This window comes from Pelobates fuscus, chromosome 4 (genome assembly GCF_036172605.1).
Source record: "Pelobates fuscus isolate aPelFus1 chromosome 4, aPelFus1.pri, whole genome shotgun sequence".
Classification (NCBI taxonomy): Eukaryota; Metazoa; Chordata; class Amphibia; order Anura; family Pelobatidae; genus Pelobates; species Pelobates fuscus.
Genome location: NC_086320.1, coordinates 350,893,811 through 350,914,219, shown reverse-complemented (window position 1 = coordinate 350,914,219; position 20,409 = coordinate 350,893,811). Strand labels below are relative to the sequence as shown.

Here is a 20,409-nt window from a genome sequence, read left to right as displayed (position 1 = left end):
ACCCCATTTGCACAAGGTTGGATGCCGAGCTACTTATGTCCTGTTCCTCGTCCTCAGTGATCTCTCTGAAGGTATGTTCTTCCCCCCAGCCACGTACAACACCATGGGTACCAGATAGGTGACAACGAGCACCCTGGGATGCCTGTTGTGGTTGGTCTTCCTCCTCCTCCTCAAAGCCACATTCCTCCTCTGACTCCTCTTCCTCACAATCCTCTTCCAGCGTTGCCGCAGGTCCAGCAAGCGATGCTGATAAGGCTGTTTCTGGTGGTGATGGTGACCACAACTCTTCCTCTTCACGCTCATCTACGGCCTGATCCAGCACTCTTCACAGGGCACGCTCCAGGAAGAAAACAAATGGTATGATGTCGCTGATGGTGCCATCGGTGCGACTGACTAGGTTTGTCACCTCCTCAAAAGGACGCATGAGCCTACAGGCATTGCGCATGAGCGTCCAGTAACGTGGCAAAAAAAATCCCAGCTCCGCAGAGGCAGTCCTAGCACCCCGGTCATACAAATACTCGTTAACGGCTTTTTCTTGTTTGAGCAGGCGGTAGAACATTAGGAGTGTTGAATTCCAACGTGTCGGGTTGTCGCAAATCAAGCGCCTCACTGGCATGTTGATTCGCCGCTGGAAATCGGCAAAGTGCGCCATGGCCGTGTAGGAACGCCTGAAATGGCCACACACCTTCCTGGCCTGCTTAAGGACGTCCTGTAAGCCTGGGTACTTATGCACAAAGCGTTGTACGATCAGATTACACACATGTGCCATGCACGGCACATGTGTCAACTTGCCCAAATGCAATGCCGCCAACAAATTTCTTCCGTTGTCACAAACCACTTTGCCGATCTCCAGTTGGTGCAGAGTCAGCCACTGATCCACCTGTGAGTTCAGGGCGGACAGGAGTGGTTTTCCGTTGTGACTCTCTGCTTTCAGGCAAGTCAATACCAAGGCGGCGTGACACTGCTGTATCCGGGATGTGAAACAGTACCTGGGGAGCTGGGGGGGGTGCCGTTGATGTGGAGCAAGACGCAGCAGCAGAAGAGGACTCAGCCGAGGAGGTTATGGAAGAGGATGGAGTAGGAGGAGTAGAGGAGGTGGCAGCAGGCCTGCCTGCAAGTCGTGGCGGTGTCACCAACTCCTCTGCAGAGCCACGCATTCCATGCTTGGCAGCCGTCTGCAGGTTTACCCAATGCGCAGTGTAGGTGATATACCTGCCCTGACCATGCTTTGCAGACCAGGTATCTGCGGTCAGATGGACCCTTGCCTCAACACTGTGTGCCAGACATGCCATTACCTCCTTTTGCACAATCGAGTACAGGTTGGGGATGACCTTTTGTGCAAATTAGCTACAAATTTTTTGAACGCTTCAGACTCCACCAGCTTGTATGGTAAAAGCTGGCGGGCTAAGAGTTCAGTCAAGCCAGCTGTCAGATGCCGGGCAAGGGGGTGGCTTTGTGACATACTTGCGCTTCTTACGCCCAAACATGTCCTTGACAGACACCTGACTGTGGGCAGATGAGCAGGAACTGCTCAAGGCGAGAGACGGAGGGGCGGATGGTTGAGAGGGGGCAAGGAGGACAGCAGTGGTTAATGTGCTGGACCAGGAGGAGGATGGCGGCATTGAGTTTGTGTGCTGATTGTACTCATGTGTTGATCCCATAGGCGTTTGTGATGTGCGATCAAGTGCCTTCGCAAAGCAGTTGTACCTAGGTGGGTGTTGGACTTCCCATGACTAAGTTTCTTTTGGCACAGGTTGCAAATGGCATCACTGTTGTCAGAGGCAGACACACACAAAAAATGCCACACTGCTGAGCTCTGCAATAATGGCATTTTGGTGGTGGCAACATTGATTGGCGTGCTGTCTGGCTGACCCCGGGTGCCGATGCATGTTGTCTGACTGTGCCACTAGCTCCTTGCGACGACCTCCCCTGCTTCCAACTCGTCTTCTTCTTTTCTAGCGGGCACCCACGTGACATCCACGGATGCATTATCATCATCAACCGCTTCACTTGTATCTGACAACTCAGGAAAGGAAGCAGCAGTGGGTACAACATCATCATCATCACACCGTACGTGTGTAATGCTGCCTGACTGAGACATATCCCTGTTTTCTACCTCCTCTGGCAATAATGGTTGCACATCACTCATTTCCTCCAACTGATGTGTAAATAACTCCTCTGACCTACCAAGTGAAGCGGCTGTGGTGCTAGTGTTGGTGATGGCGGCATCAAGGTTCCGAGCGGAAGCTGTAGAAGATTGGGTGTCCTGTGTTAGCCAGTCAACTATGTCCTCAGAACTTTTCAAGTTCAGGGTACGTGGCCTCTGAACACTGGGCATTATTCTAGGGCCAAAGGGAATCACAAAACCACGACCACGACGGCCCCTGCGGGGTGGCCTGCCTCTGCCTGTCATTTTTTTTTCGATTAGTGGTACTATGCGTGCAAGCTACTGTGACAACAGATATGAGTGCACTGGTGTGACACTGTGCCCTGGCAGGCCCTGAAACGCACACTCGTGAAGGAAACTGACTGCTATTATATTACAGTCCAAAAAGTTTTTTTTATTAAATGCAAGCTATTGGGACACCAGATATGATTGAGTGGTGGCACTGGGCAGGCCCTGAAACGCACACTAGTGAAGGAAACTGACTGCTATTATATTACAGTCAAAAAAGTTTAGTTTTTATTAAATGCAAGCTATTGGGACACCAAATATGAGTGAGTGGTGGCACTGGGCAGGCCCTGAAACGCACACTCGTGAAGAAAAACTGACTGCTATTATATTACAGTCAAAAAAGTTTAGTTTTTTTTAAATGCAAGCTATTGGGACACCAGTGAGTGAGTGGTGGAACTGGGCAAGTGGGCACAGTATACGCTGTGAGCCTGACACACATGCTGGCAGACAACTAACTGCTATTCAATCTATTACAGTCAAATTTTTTTTTTTTTAAATGTACACTACTGTTACACCAGATATGAGTTGCACTTGTGTGACACTGTGCCCTGGCAGGCCCTGAAACGCACACTAGTGAAGGAAACTGACTGCTATTATATTACAGTCCAAAAAGTATTTTTTGTTAAATGCAAGCTATTGTGACACCAGATATGAGTGGTGGCACTGGGCAAGTGGGCACAGTATACGCTGCAAGCTTGACACACACGCTGGCAGACAACTAACTGCTCTTCAATCTATTACAGTCAAAATTGTATTTTATTTAAAAAATGTACACTACTGTTACACCAGATATGAGTTGCACTGGTGTGACACTGTGCCCTGGCAGGCCCTGAAACGCACACTCGTGAAGGAAACTGACTGCTATTATATTATAGTCCCAAACGTTTTGTTTTTTTTAAATGCAAGCTATTGTGACACCAGTGAGTGAGTGGTGGCACTGGGAAGGCCCTGAAACACACACTAGTAAAGGAAACTGACTGCTATTATATTACAGTCAAAAAAGTGTAGTTTTGTTTTTTTTAAATGCAAGCTATTGTGACACCAGTGAGTGAGTGGTGGCACTGGGCAAGTTGGCACAGTATATGCTGTGAGCCTGACACACAGGCTGGCTGGCAGGCAGGCAACTGCAATTACATTACACACAAAAAAAAAAAAGCAGACTGATGTTCTAGCCCTAAAAAGAGCTTTTTGGGGTGCTGCCCTTACAGCAGAGATCAAATGAGTCCTTCAGGACTGTAGTGGACACTGAATACACTAGCCTAGCTATCAATTTCCCTATCAAGTCAGCAGCAGCTACACTGTTCCTACTCTCACTAAGAATGCAGCTTCACAATGAATGTAAAATGGATGCTGTCCAGGAGGTGGGAGGGTGTGGGAGGGAGGGTCTGCTGCTGAATGGCTGGAATGTGTCTGCTGACTGTGAGGTACAGGCCAGGGTCAAAGTTTACTCAATGATGGCGAATAGGCGGCGGACCGAACAGCGCATGTGTTCACCATCCGTGGCGAACAAGCGATGTTCGCCAGGAACTATTCGCCAGCGAACAGTTCGGGACATCACTATCAGTTATGATTCGTACTGTACTCAATATAGGATTTAATATTGTTTTTGCTTGTATTTTTTTTTTTTTTTAAATGTCTGATTTTTATTGACCATTTTTTTTAAATAGTTAGTAACAGTGCAGGTGTTAGTTAGTTACAGTGCAGGTATTAGTTAGTAACAGTGCGGGTGTTAGTTAGTAACAGTGCAGGTATTAGTTAGTTACAGTGCAGGTATTAGTTAGTAACAGTGCAGGTATTAGTTAGTTACAGTGCAGGTATTAGTTAGTAACAGTGCAGGTATTAGTTAGTTACAGTGCAGGTATTAGTTAGTAACAGTGCAGGTATTAGTTAGTTACAGTGCAGGTATTAGTTAGTAACAGTGCAGGTATTAGTTAGTTACAGTGCAGGTATTAGTTACAGAGTGGAGGGCATGGCGCCCATAAGTGAGTTAACAGTAATAAAGATTGCAATAATAATGATTATAACAATAAGATGATTACAATATGAATATAATTACTATATTACATACCAGATATGTGTAACATATTACAGTTTGCTTTAGGTTGGTTCTAGTTCTAAATATTATCTTGGTGAGATGTAGATAAACGTGAATTATAATGTCCGAATGACAGTGACAGTTGTGCAACGATCTGAAAACAAGGTAGGAATATGACACCATTTGGCCTTCTGCATTTTACCCCAATCACCCCTAGCTGAGTACCATATATACTCGAGTATAAGCCGACCCGAATATAAGCCGAGGCCCCTAATTTTACCCAAAAAAACTGGGAAAACTTATTGACTCGAGTATAAGACTAGGGTGGGAAATGCAGCAGCTACTGGTAAATTTCTAAATAAAATTAGATCCTAAAAAATATATATTAATTGAATATTTATTTTACAGTGTGTGTATGAATGCAGTGTGTGTGTATGAATGCAGTGTGTGTGTATGAGTGCAGCGTGTGTGTATGAGTGCAGCATGTGTATGAGTGCAGCGTGTGTATGAGTGCAGCGTGTGTATGAGTGCAGCGTGTGTATGAGTGCAGCGTGTGTGTATGAGTGCAGCGTGTGTGTATGAGTGCAGCGTGTGTGTATGAGTGCAGCGTGTGTGTGTATGAATGCAGTGTGTGTATGAGTGCAGCGTGTGTGTATATGAGTGCAGTGTGTGTATGAATGCAGTGTGTGTGTGTATGAGTGCAGTGTGTGTATGAGTGCAGCGTGTGTATGAGTGCAGCGTGTGTATGAGTGCAGCGTGTGTGTGTATGAGTGCAGTGTGTGTATGAATGCAGTGTGTCTGTATGAATGCAGTGTGTCTGTATGAATGCAGTGTGTGTGTATGAGTGCAGTGTGTATGAGTGCAGTGTGTGTTTGTGTGTGTTGCAGAGCCGTGGGGGATGGGCAATTTTATTTTTATTTTTAATTATTTTAATATATTTTTTATTATTATATTTTTTTTTCGTCCCCCTCCCTGCTTGATACATGGCAGGGAGGGGGGCTCTCCTTCCCTGGTGGTCCAGTGGCATTGGCAGTTCAGTGGGGGGGAGGAAGGGGGCTGGCAGAGATGTTACTTACCTCTCCTGTCAGCTCCCTCCTCCTCCGCGCCGTCCATTCAGCTCTTCTGTCAGCTCACACTGTAAGTCTCGCGAGAGCCGTGGCTCTCGCGAGATTTACACTGGGAGCTGACCGAGGTGCTGAACGGACGTCGCGGAGGAGGAGGGAGCTGACAGGAGCTGCAGGAGAGGTAAGTAACATCTCTGCAGCCCCAGTCTGTATTATGGCAATGTAAATTGCCATAATACAGACTATTGACTCGAGTATAAGCCGAGTTGGGGTTTTTCAGCACAAAAAATGTGCTGAAAAAATCGGCTTATACTCGAGTATATATACGGTACTATCCTAAAGGGTCTGATTCGACCATGGTTGCTTTGAGGTACTATATATATGTTTGCATAGCCTCTCCTCGACCACTCCGTCAGAGCCCAGTCTCATTAAGGTTCAAATCCCTGGTGGTGTGAGGGCATTAAAGCTGAAAGTGTACAGTACAGCTTATCTGGGTGTTTTGGAGAGGAGGGAAGGGCTAAGATAATGGAGGGCGAGCTACGAGGACATAGTTCATTCTTGGAGAAGGGGATATTTCATCATGTTTGTGGTCCAAGCTTGTGGGAAGCTATATGTACCTACCCTGATTTGGAGAATTATTTAATGGGGAAACCCAACCGTAAAGGTATTTTGTGCTGTATTAGATAAAATGAAATAACGTGTAGATAAGTCATATAAGGTAGAATAAAATAGTTACACAACAAGAAAATGTATATTAATTTGGGGGTGGTTCTTGGCGGAGAACATAGGGGGAACGCCATGTCATAGACGTTTCTGGTCCAACACTAGATTGTTAAAAACCATAAGTGTTTCACATAGTGAGTACAGAAGACTCCCACTTACACCATTGGAGCAGGAATTTCTGCATGTTTCTACTCTTGGCCCATTCTTTTTCATGGATATATGTGGAATTGACTCTGGTAACCACTTCTGAGATGTTGGGACTAGTGTCACTTTTCCAATGGGCGGCTATGGTAACTTTTGCAGCTAACAATATATTTATTACTGCTGCTCTGGAAGGTATATCTCCTATGTTAGGGAGTAAATGTAAAATATATGGCTGGTGACAGTGGGAATTTTAGGCCTCCTATTTTGTGAAGTAATAGTTGTATAGTTATCCAATAAGGTTGAAGCTTCGTACATTCCCAAAATATATGTATTAGAGTACCTTTCGCTGCTTTACACCTCCAGCAATTTGGCGTTAAATCAGTATACATTTTGCTTAATCTATTAGGGGTCATATACCATCTCATCATAATTTTAAAATACGCTTCCCAGTGTGTTACACAATTGGAAGACTGTTTAGTGTGGTGTATGGCCTGTTCCCATTCCAAAACTGGAAATGCCACACCCATATCTTCTTCCCATTTTAGCATGTAAGGCATCTTGGCGAACTTCTTGGTATCAAATTGCGCTAAATAGCAATATGTGAGGAATTTTGTATTAGAAAGCGACTTGTGTGTAGGGTGGCATAAACGTCCTAGTTTGCTCAGGGATTCTGGGGCTACATAATGTACTGCTTTAGATTGCAATATATGTTTCACTCTTAAATAAAGGAAAATGTCACGGGGTGGAAGTTTAAAGATTGCTTGGAGTTCTGGAAAAGGTAATAGACCTTTATCATCATATAATAAGTGTAAGTGGGTAATACCTTGGACAGTCCAGTGTTGAACTGGGAGGTTCGGAGAAATGAATGAAAGAGCCGTTAATGGTGCTATGAACAATTGTTCATTGTAGGGGCATATTGATGAGCTCCAGGCGCTCCATGATTTGAGAAGAAATCTTGTGTTAGGTAAGCTGATAGATATTGGGCATGTGGGAGAGGTCCATAGCATGTCTGGAAGGGAGTGAATATTTCCGCATTTGGACTCAAGTTGGAGCCATACCCGTTTGGATTTGCGTGTCATAATGTTTAAGCATTGTGCTAATAATGTGGCTCTATAGTAGTTTTTAACGTTGGGAACGCTAAGTCCTCCTTTGCTAATGGGACGCCATAGGGACTGGAATGATACCCTTGGAGTTTTTTTCTTCCAAATGTGGGCGTTGATGGCGATTTGGAATCGATTAATGAGAGAGTTGGGGAGTGCTATGGGAAGAGTCCTAAATAAATATAATATATTGGGCAGGATCATCATTTTAATGGAGTTAATCCTACCTAACCAGGATATGTGTGTGTTGAGCCATGAGTCTGTTTGTTTGATTATCTTGGATAAAACCACTTCATAATTTTCCTTAATAATTTGTGCTCTTCTATGCAGGGATGTATTTACCACAAGGCAAACAAGGCATTTGCCTAGGGCGGCACTTTCAGGGCGGGCGCCAAAAAATGCCACCCAAGCTCCCAGACAAATGCCTTGTTTGCCTTGTGTTCTGGGGCTGTCCACCTTACTGTGAGGGAGTGAGTGTATGTGAGTTAAAATGGGTGTGCCTGTGAGTGTGTGTATGTCATTTTATGTGTATCTGACAGTGTGTGCCTGTCAGTGAGTGGGTGTGTCAGTGTGTGTCTGTCAGTGAAAGTGTGTGTTGGTTAAACAGTGTGTTTAAAAATGACTGTGTATCTGTCAGTGAGTGTATATCAGTGCATGTATCAATGAAGGCATGTGTCTGTCAGTCCAAAAAATGGCCATGACACGAATTGGGGGTGGGCGGGGGGTTAAATTTAGATATTGTGGGTGCCCGAATTTAGTCGTGCCTAGGGCAACACAAATCCAAAATACACCACTGCTTGTATGTGTAATTTTGACACCTAAGTAGGAAATAGAGGATTTACGCCAGTCGAATGAATGTGTGGCTTGTAGGGTTTCTAAGGTTCCTGGGTTTAGTCATATCGGGAAAATTTGAGTTTTTGTTATATTGTTCCGGTAAAGAGATATTTTACCATACTCAGCCAAAGCGTCTAGTAAATGAGGGATAGTTTCCGATGGGTTCGTGAGGAAGAGCATTACGTCGTCTGCAAAAAGAGAACGTTTTTTCTCACCTGCGGGAGTGTGTATACCAGGAAGAGAGGTGTCTTGTTTTATTGTTCTAACCAACGGTTCTAGACATAATATGAAGATTAAGGGTGACAATGGGCAGCCTTGTCTAGTGCCGTTGGTTATTTGAAAGCTACGTGAAATAAAGCCTGAATTGAATACTTTTGCTGATGGTGATGCATATACAGCTTTTATACTTGTTATAAAGGAAGGGGAAAAATTAAATGCTGCTAGGATGTTGTTCATATATAACCAATTTAAGCGATCGAAGGCCTTCTCCGCGTCTAAGGCCATTAATACCCCTTTATATCCTTTTTGGTGGGCCCAGTCTAGTAAGTCCAAGCAGTAATGCGTATTATCACCTACTTGTCTTCCTGGCACGAACCCTGCTTGTTCTGTGGATACTAAGTCGGGTAGTAGGGATTTTAACCTATTGGCTACTAGTTTTGCATATAATTTTACGTCCGCATTTAGTAATGATATAGGTCGCAAATTACTACAGATTGTAGGCGGTTTATTCGGTTTGGGCAATGTTATGATATATGCTTCTAGCATTTCATGTGGGAATTCTCCTGTATTTTTTATTTTGTTAAATAGATTAGTTATGTAAGGAGTGAGGTGAGGTTCCAATTTAATATAATAATAATTGGATAGTCCATTGGAGCCTGGGGCTTTGTGTTTAGGAAGAGACATAATGGTTTGTTTTACTTCTTCGTCTGTAAATGGCTTAGTTAGAAGGTTGTCCTGTTGAGGTGTAATTTGCGGAAGAGCTATATGTGATAGATAGCGTAACACCTCTTCTTGTGTAGGTATAATGGTGTTTTTGTTGTTTGTAAGGTTGTAAAGATCTTCGTAGTAATTTGCAAGTTCATTCACTATGTCAATAGGATTATAAAGTTTTGCGTTAGATTTGGAGGTAATGTATGGAATTTTTGTTTGGAGATAGTTACATTTCAATCTATTGGCAAGCAGTTTACCCGCCTTGTTGCCCATGATGCAATGATTCTGTTTTAGTTTGTGAGCGTATTTAGTAAATTCTTGTGTTTGTAAATGTTGGATTTTTTCACGTGTCAATGCTATTTTTTGTATAAAGATTTGGAGGGGGAAGATTTGTTAAAGGGATGTCACTGTTATTTGGATTCCATTAAGTTCTCCTACTAAAATCAGCAGTCTGCCTGCTTGGTCCGAGTATTGGTTATGTAAAGTAAAGCACCAGTCCGAGTGAAAAAGTATAGCCACTCCTTTAGTTTTCTTAGGTGCATAAGCGTGGTATGCTGTGGGGTATTTTTTGGAGCGTAATTGAGGCGTGTTTGCAGCGCTAAAATGAGTCTCTTGCAAACATGCTATGGCTGCATTGGATGTATGCATATCTTTGAGCACCTGTCAGCGTTTGTAAGGACTGTTAAGGCCCTTAACGTTAAGGGACCAAATTTTCATTGTATTAGGGATCATAATCTTATCGTGTCAAGTGTATCTTTATGTGATAGTATAAAGAGCTCATTGGGCCTATGAACGTACTCTTAAAGTGGTTGGATCCGTGAAAATATTTTACACCTATCCATTGACTGTAATGATTGGTGGGCGTCAATAAATTGGGGACCATACGGTTCGTGTGGGTCTTTATGGGCTCGAGCAAGGGGGAAGGGAAAGAGGGGGAAGAACAGTAACCAAAGTATTTACATTGTTCTTCTGCATTAGGAAGATACAAGTAGGTCATTTAGAGAGCACTAATAAGTGGTTTCCAGAGATGACCTAAGTTGGGGGGTGGTAGTGAACTCCTACCGACCTGATATTTAACCCCTTAAGGACCAAACTTCTGGAATAAAAGGGAATCATGACATGTCACACATGTCATGTGTCCTTAAGGGGTTAAACAAGTTTATTTTCAAGAACTAAATATAATATAACATAACATTTGACAGAAACGAGAACGAAATGAAAGCAGAGGGTTTGTATCCGATGGAGGAATGGAGGAAGACAAGGAGATAGACAAGGAGAGAGATCGAAGGGTAGACATGGTGAAGCACACATGGCACGGAACATTGCAGAGGCATATTTCGTGCCTTTTTGTTTTACCGATTTGGTGTACTATCGAGTGATCTAATCGCTAGATGCATGGCATATATACGAATTGCATGTAAGCGATGGGAAGTTAGTAAGGTGTCTGCATCGTAGCTTTTGGGTATAGCTTTCCAATGTTGCTTCAGTAACACAGTAACTCCCTCTTTTACGTACCTACGTACAAGACACTGTGCTATATACCTTTCTATGCAACAAAATTGTTATACTTTACTGTCTATTCTTTTAAGCTTCATATACCCCAATAGCGACCTGTAACTCATACTGATAAGCTTTAGGGTTGGTATCCGCATTGATGGATAGATGTGATAATATGCCAGCATGCAGCCTAGCAATGTACTCTTATAGAGGGCAGGTTTACCTATGAACTATGTACAATATGTATTGCTTTATAACACAGTTTCTAAGTTTACATTTTTTTTTATTTTTTTTTTTTATGAGCTAGGTATAATCGTCAGGTTTGAACCTGTGATCAAAAATGTTCAACATTGCAGGTAAACAGTGCATTAACTATATTATTTTGTGAGTATACCCATGTCTTCTCCACGTCTTCCATCAGTCTCGGTTTTGCTCTGTTTGTTATTTCTTCTTTTGTGCTCCAGCCAATTGCCACTCTGACGGAATTCTTCTTGGGTAGGTTGCAGTTGGATTCGGTTGATGGATGTCAGCATTATTCCAAAGACCCTAACCCGTGAGTATTTTCATTCCATCTCCTGGTTCTGTAATTACTCGTGTTTTACCTTGGCGCCAGACTATCAACTTTGTTGGGTATCCCCATTTGTAAGGCACATTATTATTCCGCAAGGTTTTCGTGATTGTAATGAATTCCTTGCGTTTAGCCATGGTGGCGGCAGGTAAATCCGCAAATAATGAAATATTGTTGTGAGGATCAGGGAGTGTATGAGATTTTCTTGCTGCCGTTAATAGAGTGTCTTTATGTGCATAATAATGAAATTTGACAATGACATCTCTAGGGACCTCATTTGATAGGCGGGCCGGTCGTGGAAGTCTGTGCATCCTGTCGTAGGCCCAAGCAGAGTCAGGAAGATCTGGGACTAGTGACTTACATATAGAAAGAATGTAGGCCGGGAATGCGTCCTGAGAGACATCGTCGGGTATGCCACGGAATCTGACATTTTGTCTCCTTGATCTATCCTCCAAGTCAGCTAATTTCAATTTCAGCATGTCATTTTCCTCAGATAGTTTTTGAAGTTTGTCTACTACTTCGTTATGGGCTACGCATAGCTCTTCTGATTTATTCTCCAAGTGGCTAGTTCTATCACCTATGTTGGTGATCTCTTTGCGGAGGTCCTCATCTATTCACTGGAAATCCGCTTTAATCGTTGCACAAAGCTCCTGTAGCATTTTATGGGGACTCCGTTCAGTAATCGGGGAATCAGAGTATTTAGAGGAGGCTGATTCTTGGTCAGAAAGACCGTCCAACATTATAGCTGTTTCTTCGTCGCCATCTTGGAAATCTCTCTTTCTATCTTTTTTCCTCGTTCTCGGAAATTCCGTCGTTTTGAGCTGTTTCGATGGTGACATAGTGTTCACCTGTGTCAGTGGACCCTGCGGGGTGTAGTATTATATATTGTTTGCTATTAAAGTCGCTGATCAGGTCGGGTTTTCAGCGGAGCCCTCAAGCCATGCGACCGTGTTCGCCGGAAGTCACGCCCCCTTTTTGCTTGTATTTTTTTAAAGAGCATTTTCATATAAAACAAATACATAGAAAAACGGTACAGTGTTGGCCATACATTATCAAACATATAATAATGTATAAAGAAAATGACAAGCGCATTCAATAATATAGCTATTATTATATAAGGCAGGATACACTATAACAAAATAACACACAAAGTATCCAATTCAGGCATTTTATGAAAGCTATGTCTATTGCAGTAAACAGTCATTACTAGGAGGAGGGGGAAAATGATGGTCGGGGAGGGGTGAAGAGGGTAATCTAGGTATTGAAGAAAATACCAATTGTGAAATGAATAAATGTTTTTTATGAACATGGGGGGAGGGCATATGTAATATGTATCTCTCACAGAAGTTTTTTTTTTAAAATATAAGGTGTAGGGGGCATTAATTAATTGAGTAGATGGCCTATATTAAAGTTGTATACCTCTCCGATAAAAGGTTATCCATGAGGAACATATATTAAGGGAAGATAGATAATTGTTAGTAAATTATGTATTCTTACAAGACTTTTCCACTCTAGTTAATTTTCTTTATTTATAGTTTATTTTACAAATTTATCTCTATGAAGTATTTATATATATCGGAAAGCAGCCATATGATGAAACATATTAAAATATAGACCAGGGTAGGCAACTATCGTCACTCCAGATGTTGTGGATATATCTCATAATGCTCTTACAGCTATCAAAGTATCAGGGGAGCTGTAGTCCACAACATATGGAGTGCTGAAGCTTGCCTACCCCAAATATAAACTAAATATTTTGTATCTACTATGTCAACTTCCTTCAAACATGGTAAAAGAAATGTACATGTTGATCACTGCAAAAGGTACATGTTGATCACTGTTCTAAATATATTTTGTCATCTCACATTGTGTCAATATCAGTTTGGAAAAGGCTAGTGCATAAATTAGAGCTGTATTCTTGTTACAAATATTTTTACTCAACCTTTAATTTTCTAAAACTGTCATCATGTTAATTCAAGGCAATTAAGTAAAGGTTATTCATTTAACCTACATGAAATGGATCCAGGATTTTGACTGCAGCTTTGCTCCCATTTTTCTTGTGCATTACTTTAAAAACTTTGCCATAGGTTCCTTTACCAATGGTTTCAATTATCTCCCACGTTTCGGACGGGTCAGGAAAGCCATCGAATACCAGTGATTTTCCAGTAAATGAAAGCATCCTTAAGGTATCATTCTGAAAAAAACGTAAATATGAGCCATTACATTTATCATAATTTGCTAGCAGATGGACATAAAATTATGTGTGGTATCATATGAATCTACTTGCTGTTTGAGTATTTATTGTGGTCATTGTTGACAGGAGACCGTAAATAAAAAGACAAAAATCAAGAAAAATAAGTAGACATAAAAATAATAGTTCAGTGACTGTACGGGAATTCTGAACGAGTTATTGTACTTAGTAGGCATTTTGACAATTATCTAGTGTAACAGCTATTTTTCTAAACATTATGACCGTCTGGAATTTAAAAACAGCCATTAGCATTGTCCTGTGATATGACTAGGTCCCAGAATCACCTTGGACTTGAGCCCATAGGAAAGCTTGATGACCCTACACTGACAAAGAGGTTGAGATATGTCTGTATATATCCCCCACCTTTCATGTCCTCTCCCCTAAATCCATGAACAGCATGCTGTTGATGCTCTTAAGATCTTAATAAAATCATAGCCAGAAACAAGTACATCCTACTGCACAGTCAGGTATTCAAATTCAATGCAATCTTGCCAAGCTACATAACAAATAGAGGGACGAACAAAAATGTTTCAGCACCCCATCCTGACAGTCACCTGGGGGACATCACCCACACGTAGTGATGTCGCGAGCATAACATTTTCAGTTCGCAAACGGCGAACTTTCGCAAATATTCGCGAACAGGCGAACCGGGCGAACCGCCATAGACTTCAATAGGCAGGCAAATTTTAAAACCCACAGGGACTCTTTCTGGCCACAATAGTGATGGAAAAGTTGTTTCAAGGGGACTAACACCTGGACTGTGGCATGCCGGAGGGGGATCCATGGCAAAACTCTCATGGAAAATTACATAGTTGATGCAGAGTCTGGTTTTAATCCATAAAGGGCATAAATCACCTAACATTCCTAAATTGTTCGGAATAACGTGCTTTAAAACATCAGGTATGATGTTGTATCGATCAGGTAGTGTAAGGGTTACGCCCGCTTCACAGTGACAGACCAAACTCCCCGTTTAACGCACCGCAAACAACCCCAAACAGTCCATTTGCGCAACCGCAAACTCCCCATTTGCACAAGGTTGGATACCAAGCTAGACATGTCCCGTTCCTTGTCCTCACTGATGTCATTGAAGGTCTCTCTTCCTCCTCCCAGCCACGTACAACACCAAGGGTCCCCGAAAGGTGACAACAAGCCCCCTGGGTCGCCTGCTGTGTTTGGTCTTCCACCTCCTCAAAGCCACCTTCCTCATCTGACTCCTCTTCTTCAGACTCCTCTCTCTGCATTGCCTCTCTCTGCGTTATTATAAGGTGTGTTAAGTAGTACTATTCCTATCAGTTTAATCCCTGTTACGTCCCCTATCAGGGGACGTGTATATGGCATCAATTTTAGGAACCGGGAGATGGAAAAAGATGCTTGGTCGGTCCTTCTACTTCAAATTTGGGGCACTGCGCGTGCAATCTAATGTGCCACCAGATAGGAGTGGTGTGTTAAGTAGTACTATTCTTATCAGTTTAATCCCTGTTACGTCCCCTATCAGGGGACGTGTATATAAGGCATCGATTTTAGGAACCGGGAGATGGAAAAAGATGCTTGGTCGGTCCTCCTACTTCAAATTTGGGGCACTGCGCGTGCAATCTAATGTGCCATCAGATAGGAGTGGTGTGTTAAGTAGTACTATACTTATCAGTTTAATCCCTGTTACGTCACCTATCAGTGGACGTGTATATAAGGCATCGATTTTAGGAACCGGGAGATGGAAAAAGATGCTTGGTTGTTCCTCCTACTTCAAATTTGGGGCACTGCGCGTGCAATCTAATGTGCCACCAGATAGGAGTGGTGTGTTAAGTAGTACTATTCTTATCAGTTTAATCCCTGTTACGTACCCTATAAGGGGACGTGTATATAAGGCATCAATTTTAGGAACCGGGAGATGGAAAAAGATGCTTGGTCGGTCCTCCTACTTCAAATTTGGGGTACTGCAGTGCAATCTAAGGTGCCACCAGATAGGAGTGGTGTGTTAAGTAGTACTATTCTTACCAGTTTAATCCCTGTTACATCCCTTATCAGGGGACGTGTATATAAGACATCGATTTTAGGAAGCGGGAGATGGAAAAAGATGCTTGGTCGGTCCTCCTACTTCAAATTTGGGGCACTGCGCGTGCAATCTAATGTGCCACCAGATAGGAGTGGTGTGTTAAGTAGTAATATTCTTATCAGTTTAATCCCAATGTCACGACTACTAGTGTGGTCCAGCACGCAGAAACTATGTAAACATATACATAGGCAAGAAAAGGAAAATAAAAGGACAGAGCGTAAACCGGACTTAGAATAGCCGGACTAATACGCTAGAGACAGAGAATGGTCAAAGGGAAAGCCGAGGTCAAGGAAGCCAGAAAATACACAATATCGTTTACACAAGCCAAGTCAGGGAAACCAGAATTCAGAATAACCAGGGAAAAGCCAAGATCAGGATACCAGGAAATCAGATTTACAATGATAAAGCACTCTCAGGAAACCAGGAACAGGAAACCACGACAGGGCAAGGTATTGGGGTGAGCTAGGGATTTAAATATCACGCGGCGGGCCAGCAGCCGCGACACCCTGTTACGTCCCCCTCATCAGGCCTTTTTTAGTCGAATGTATCACCCACTGTCAGTCCCTTTGGGATCCATCCGTCAAGGTTCCGAGCGGAAGCTGTAGAAGATTGGGTGTCCTGTGTTAGCCAGTCAACTATGTCCTCAGAACTTTTCAAGTTCAGGGTACGTGGCCTCTGAACACTGGGCATTATTCTAGGGCCAAAGGGAATCCCAGCACCACGACGGCCCCTGCGGGGTGGCCTGCCTCTGCCTGTCATTTTTTTTTCGATTAGTTGTACTATGCGTGCAAGCTACTGTGACAACAGATATGAGTGGCACTGTGCAGTGGGAGAAGTTGGCAGAGTAGACGCTGTAGGCCTGACACACACGCTTGCAGACAACTATTTGCTATTCAATCTATTACAGTCAAAATATATATATTTTTTTTAAATGTACACTACTCTTACACCAGATATGAGTTGCACTGGTGTGACACAGTGCCCTGGCAGGCCCTGAAACGCACACACGTGAAGGAAACTGACTGCTATTATATTACATTCCAAAAAGTTTTTTTTTTTTTAAATGCAAGCTATTGGAACACCAGATATGAGTGAGTGGTGGCACTGGGCAGGCCCTGAAACGCACACTCGTGAAGGAAACTGACTGCTATTATATTACAGTCCAAAAAGTTTAGTTTTTTTTAAATGCAAGCTATTGTGACACCAGATATGAGTGGTGGCACTGGGCAAGTGGGCACAGTATACGCGGTATACGCTTTTTTTTTTGTAAATGTACACTACTGTTACATCAGATATGAGTTGTACTGGTGTGACACTGTGCCCTGGCAGGCCCTGAAAAGCACACGCGTGAAGGAAACTGACTGCTATTATATTACAGTCAAAAAAGTTTTTTTTTTTTTTTTAATGCAAGCTATTGTGACACCAGTGAGTGAGTGGTGGCACTGGGCAGGCCCTGAAACGTACGCTAGTGAAGGAAACTGACTGCTTTCATATTACAGTCAAAAAAGTTTTGTTTGTTTTTTAAATGCAAGCTATTGTGACACCAGTGAGTGAGTGGTGGCACTGGGCAAGTGGGCACAGTATATGCTGTGAGCCTGACACACAGGCTGGCAACTGCAATTACATTACACAGAAAAAAAAAAGCAGACTGATGTTCTAGCCCTAAAAAGGGCTTATTGGGGTGCTGTCCTTACAGCAGAGATCAGATGAGTCCTTCAGGACTGTAGTGGACACTGAATACACTAGCCTAGCTATCAATTTCCCTATCAAATCAGCAGCAGCTACACTGTCCCTCCTCTCACTAAGAATGCAGCTTCACAATGAATGTAAAATGGTTGGTGTCCAGGAGGTTGGAGGGTCTGGGAGGGAGGGTCTGCTGCTGATTGACTGGAATGTGTCTGCTGACTGTGAGGTACAGGGTCATAGTTTACTCAATGATGACGAATAGGGGGCGGACCGAACAGCGCATATGTTCGCCGTCCGTGGCGAACGCGAACAAGCAATGTTCGCCAGGAACTATTCGCCTGTCTTTATATGCCTTTTTATTAGTATTTCCGCATCAGATTTAACATTAACCCCTTAAGGACCAAACTTCTGGAATAAAATGGAATCATGACGTGTCACACACGTCATGTGTCCTTAAGGGGTTAAAGGCCTTGAATTAATATATTTAGATAGGGGTTTCAAAAGATTTAATATTTTTGGCAAAACAAAAAAATATATATAATTTAAGAAAATATATTTAAAAATATATATTTAAAAAAAATCTGAATATTAAAATATTTGACAAAATATTACATAATTTAAAAAGCTTATCCATTATCTTATTGGATGTCTTCCATGACATTTGGATACAATTGTAAAACTATTTAATGGAAGGACCTTGAGGCATTACACACAGATCTATTTGCCACGTTATGCGCACAAACTCATTGAAGCTCACAGTATCAGTCCATGAAACTACCGAAAATGAAACATTTGGTCACCTTGGGTGGAGACTTTTATTATCCTCAAGGATCGTCTTCGTGTCTCCTTCTCCTGTAGTTTGCTTGGTTTCTCTGGGGGTTAACAAACGCATCTGGGGCAGGAGGGATCTCCTCCTTGACCTTTGGAATCTTTCACTTCCCATCCCTTCTTTTACTTACAGTAAAAGTAAGTGGATCATATGTACCACATACATGCTCGTGCCATCCAATAACATCGACATTTTGTAAATAATTTCAGCAATAAACTACCTAACACCTACAAGAACAGCCAAGATCTCTGTCCAGCGTAACCTAAGAATGGAGACGTTGTTATTGTACTTATTATATCCCTTTACATTTTACCCTGCAATAATTCTACACTGCAATTATACAAGTGCCAAAGACATGTTTTATTAAGAGCTTCATTAATCTAACCAGCCAAGAAGACAATAGACTTGTATGATTAACAAATAAATAATAATAATATTCACATATATTATTGGGACAGTTGGTTAATGTACCTGGAAAAACAAACACATTCCTGACAATCTGAAAATCTAGGACAGTTAGCAGCTATATCCTCCAGCTTTAACACCATCCTGCTGACATGATGTAAAAAGTGCACACAAACTGTACAAAGTGACCAGCAGGGCAATAATTCTAAAAAGACATATTCAGATCCTCAACCCTTTAAACTTGCTACAATGGATTCAGCTTCCCAGCTCTGCCAAACCACATCCAACCGCAAATTAGAGGAGGAGGCAGGTGTTAGGAACACATACTAAACAATGCATACTCAGGAATTATGTAATCGAAAGAAAATATTCAAAAATTAACTTAACTTAAACTATTAACTAATCATTAAGCACTTTCACATCACTTTGTTCTGCAGCAGAATCAGTTTTTGTGGCTATATGTTTACCACATAGGAATAAATAATATATATTAACATAATATGAATAAAATGTACTAGAAATAGTATGTGTAGTATACAAATATAATCACAATTCACTCTGGTGATTGAATAGTATATGTGCAGTCTGATACAGTTTGTTATAAAACACAGTAATAATTTTATATGTTGCTGGGAAACAAAAACAGTATCCCTTTAATCAAGATTCTTTTGTATTTGAAATATAAAAGTGGCATATACATCATTCAGACAATTAGAACACAATTTCTTAAATTCATGAATCTTAAAAAGCATTGAATACAGGTTAGACATCCATAGAATAATATATATATATAAAAAGAAGAAACACAAGTCTGTTAAAATCCAATTGTGACTGTCATGTATTTTAACCAACTTGCTACATCACATTGTATTCATTAATTAGCCGAATCAGACTGCAAACTGTATGTCTGATGGAAATGCACCCCCTGTATCAACATTAAAAGTGGTAATATCTCAGTGGTACTCACCTACATGAAGGTAGAATATGATCTGAGAAGCTGGTATATATCCCCTGCTTACCTTGCACAGGAATTGTGTTTTATCTGCCTATTTCCTGACATGCAGAACATTAAAATTTTACAGGTAAACATTCTGATGACCAATGTGAACTGTGAAACTGGTGTCAACTAAGCTACACAGGTCTTAGATAGGCTGCTCTGTCCCCCCAAAAATGTTCTTTTCCTGCCTCACATTCTCAAATGGAATGTGGTAGATTACAAGGTATTACTAAGCTCTTTCAGCAAAGGAAGTTAATAGGTCATGTCTATTTAAACATACTTGAAACCAGGAATTTACCAGGGAACTGCAAATGTAAGGTAACAATAAATAAGTTTGCTAAATGGTGCCTTTCACTCATTTTTCCTCAATATTTGCAATTTCCTAATTACCTTTTTTTGTAAATAAACACTATTATATTTTCTAAACTATTTCTCAATTTTTAAGCAAAACATACTCTGTGCATTCCATAACAGTCCTTTAAAAGGCTACATGACCCATTAAGTAAACCCAGTTATATGTAATCATTAATATTATTTAATCATATTTCAATTAACATCAACCATTTTCTCAATTTTAGAATAGGGGTGAGCAAAATTCTCTAGCGCTAACAATGTGATCCGATAACTGTTCCAGTGCAATCTATCCTGTCTGACGTGTAAAATGATAAATATACACAAGGTATGTTCTTTGCTCAGACATGTATAAATATATACGGTAAGTGCACCGTGCTCTAGGGTTTAGCACGGTCTGCCTAATAAGAGCTGACAATAGTGAGGGATTAGTTTCTGATCCAGCTTTCTGGTTACTATTGGCTACAGTGTGTCATCTAGCAAATAA

At 41.7% G+C, this 20,409-nt stretch overlaps 1 protein-coding gene across 1 annotated transcript in view; it reads right to left on the bottom strand.

Annotated features, from left to right (window-relative positions):
* Positions 1-19,600, bottom strand: part of MYO3A (myosin IIIA) — a 168,731-nt gene extending 149,131 nt beyond the window's left edge. The window contains exons 1-2 of the mRNA XM_063453143.1: positions 19,542-19,600; positions 13,362-13,544 (exon numbers count right to left, since the gene is read on the bottom strand). Of these exons, the coding sequence (XP_063309213.1) occupies positions 13,362-13,529 (168 nt within the window). The 5' untranslated portion in view covers positions 13,530-13,544; positions 19,542-19,600. The remainder of the gene's footprint in view (positions 1-13,361; positions 13,545-19,541) is intronic.
* Between the last annotated feature and the right edge of the window lie 809 nt (positions 19,601-20,409).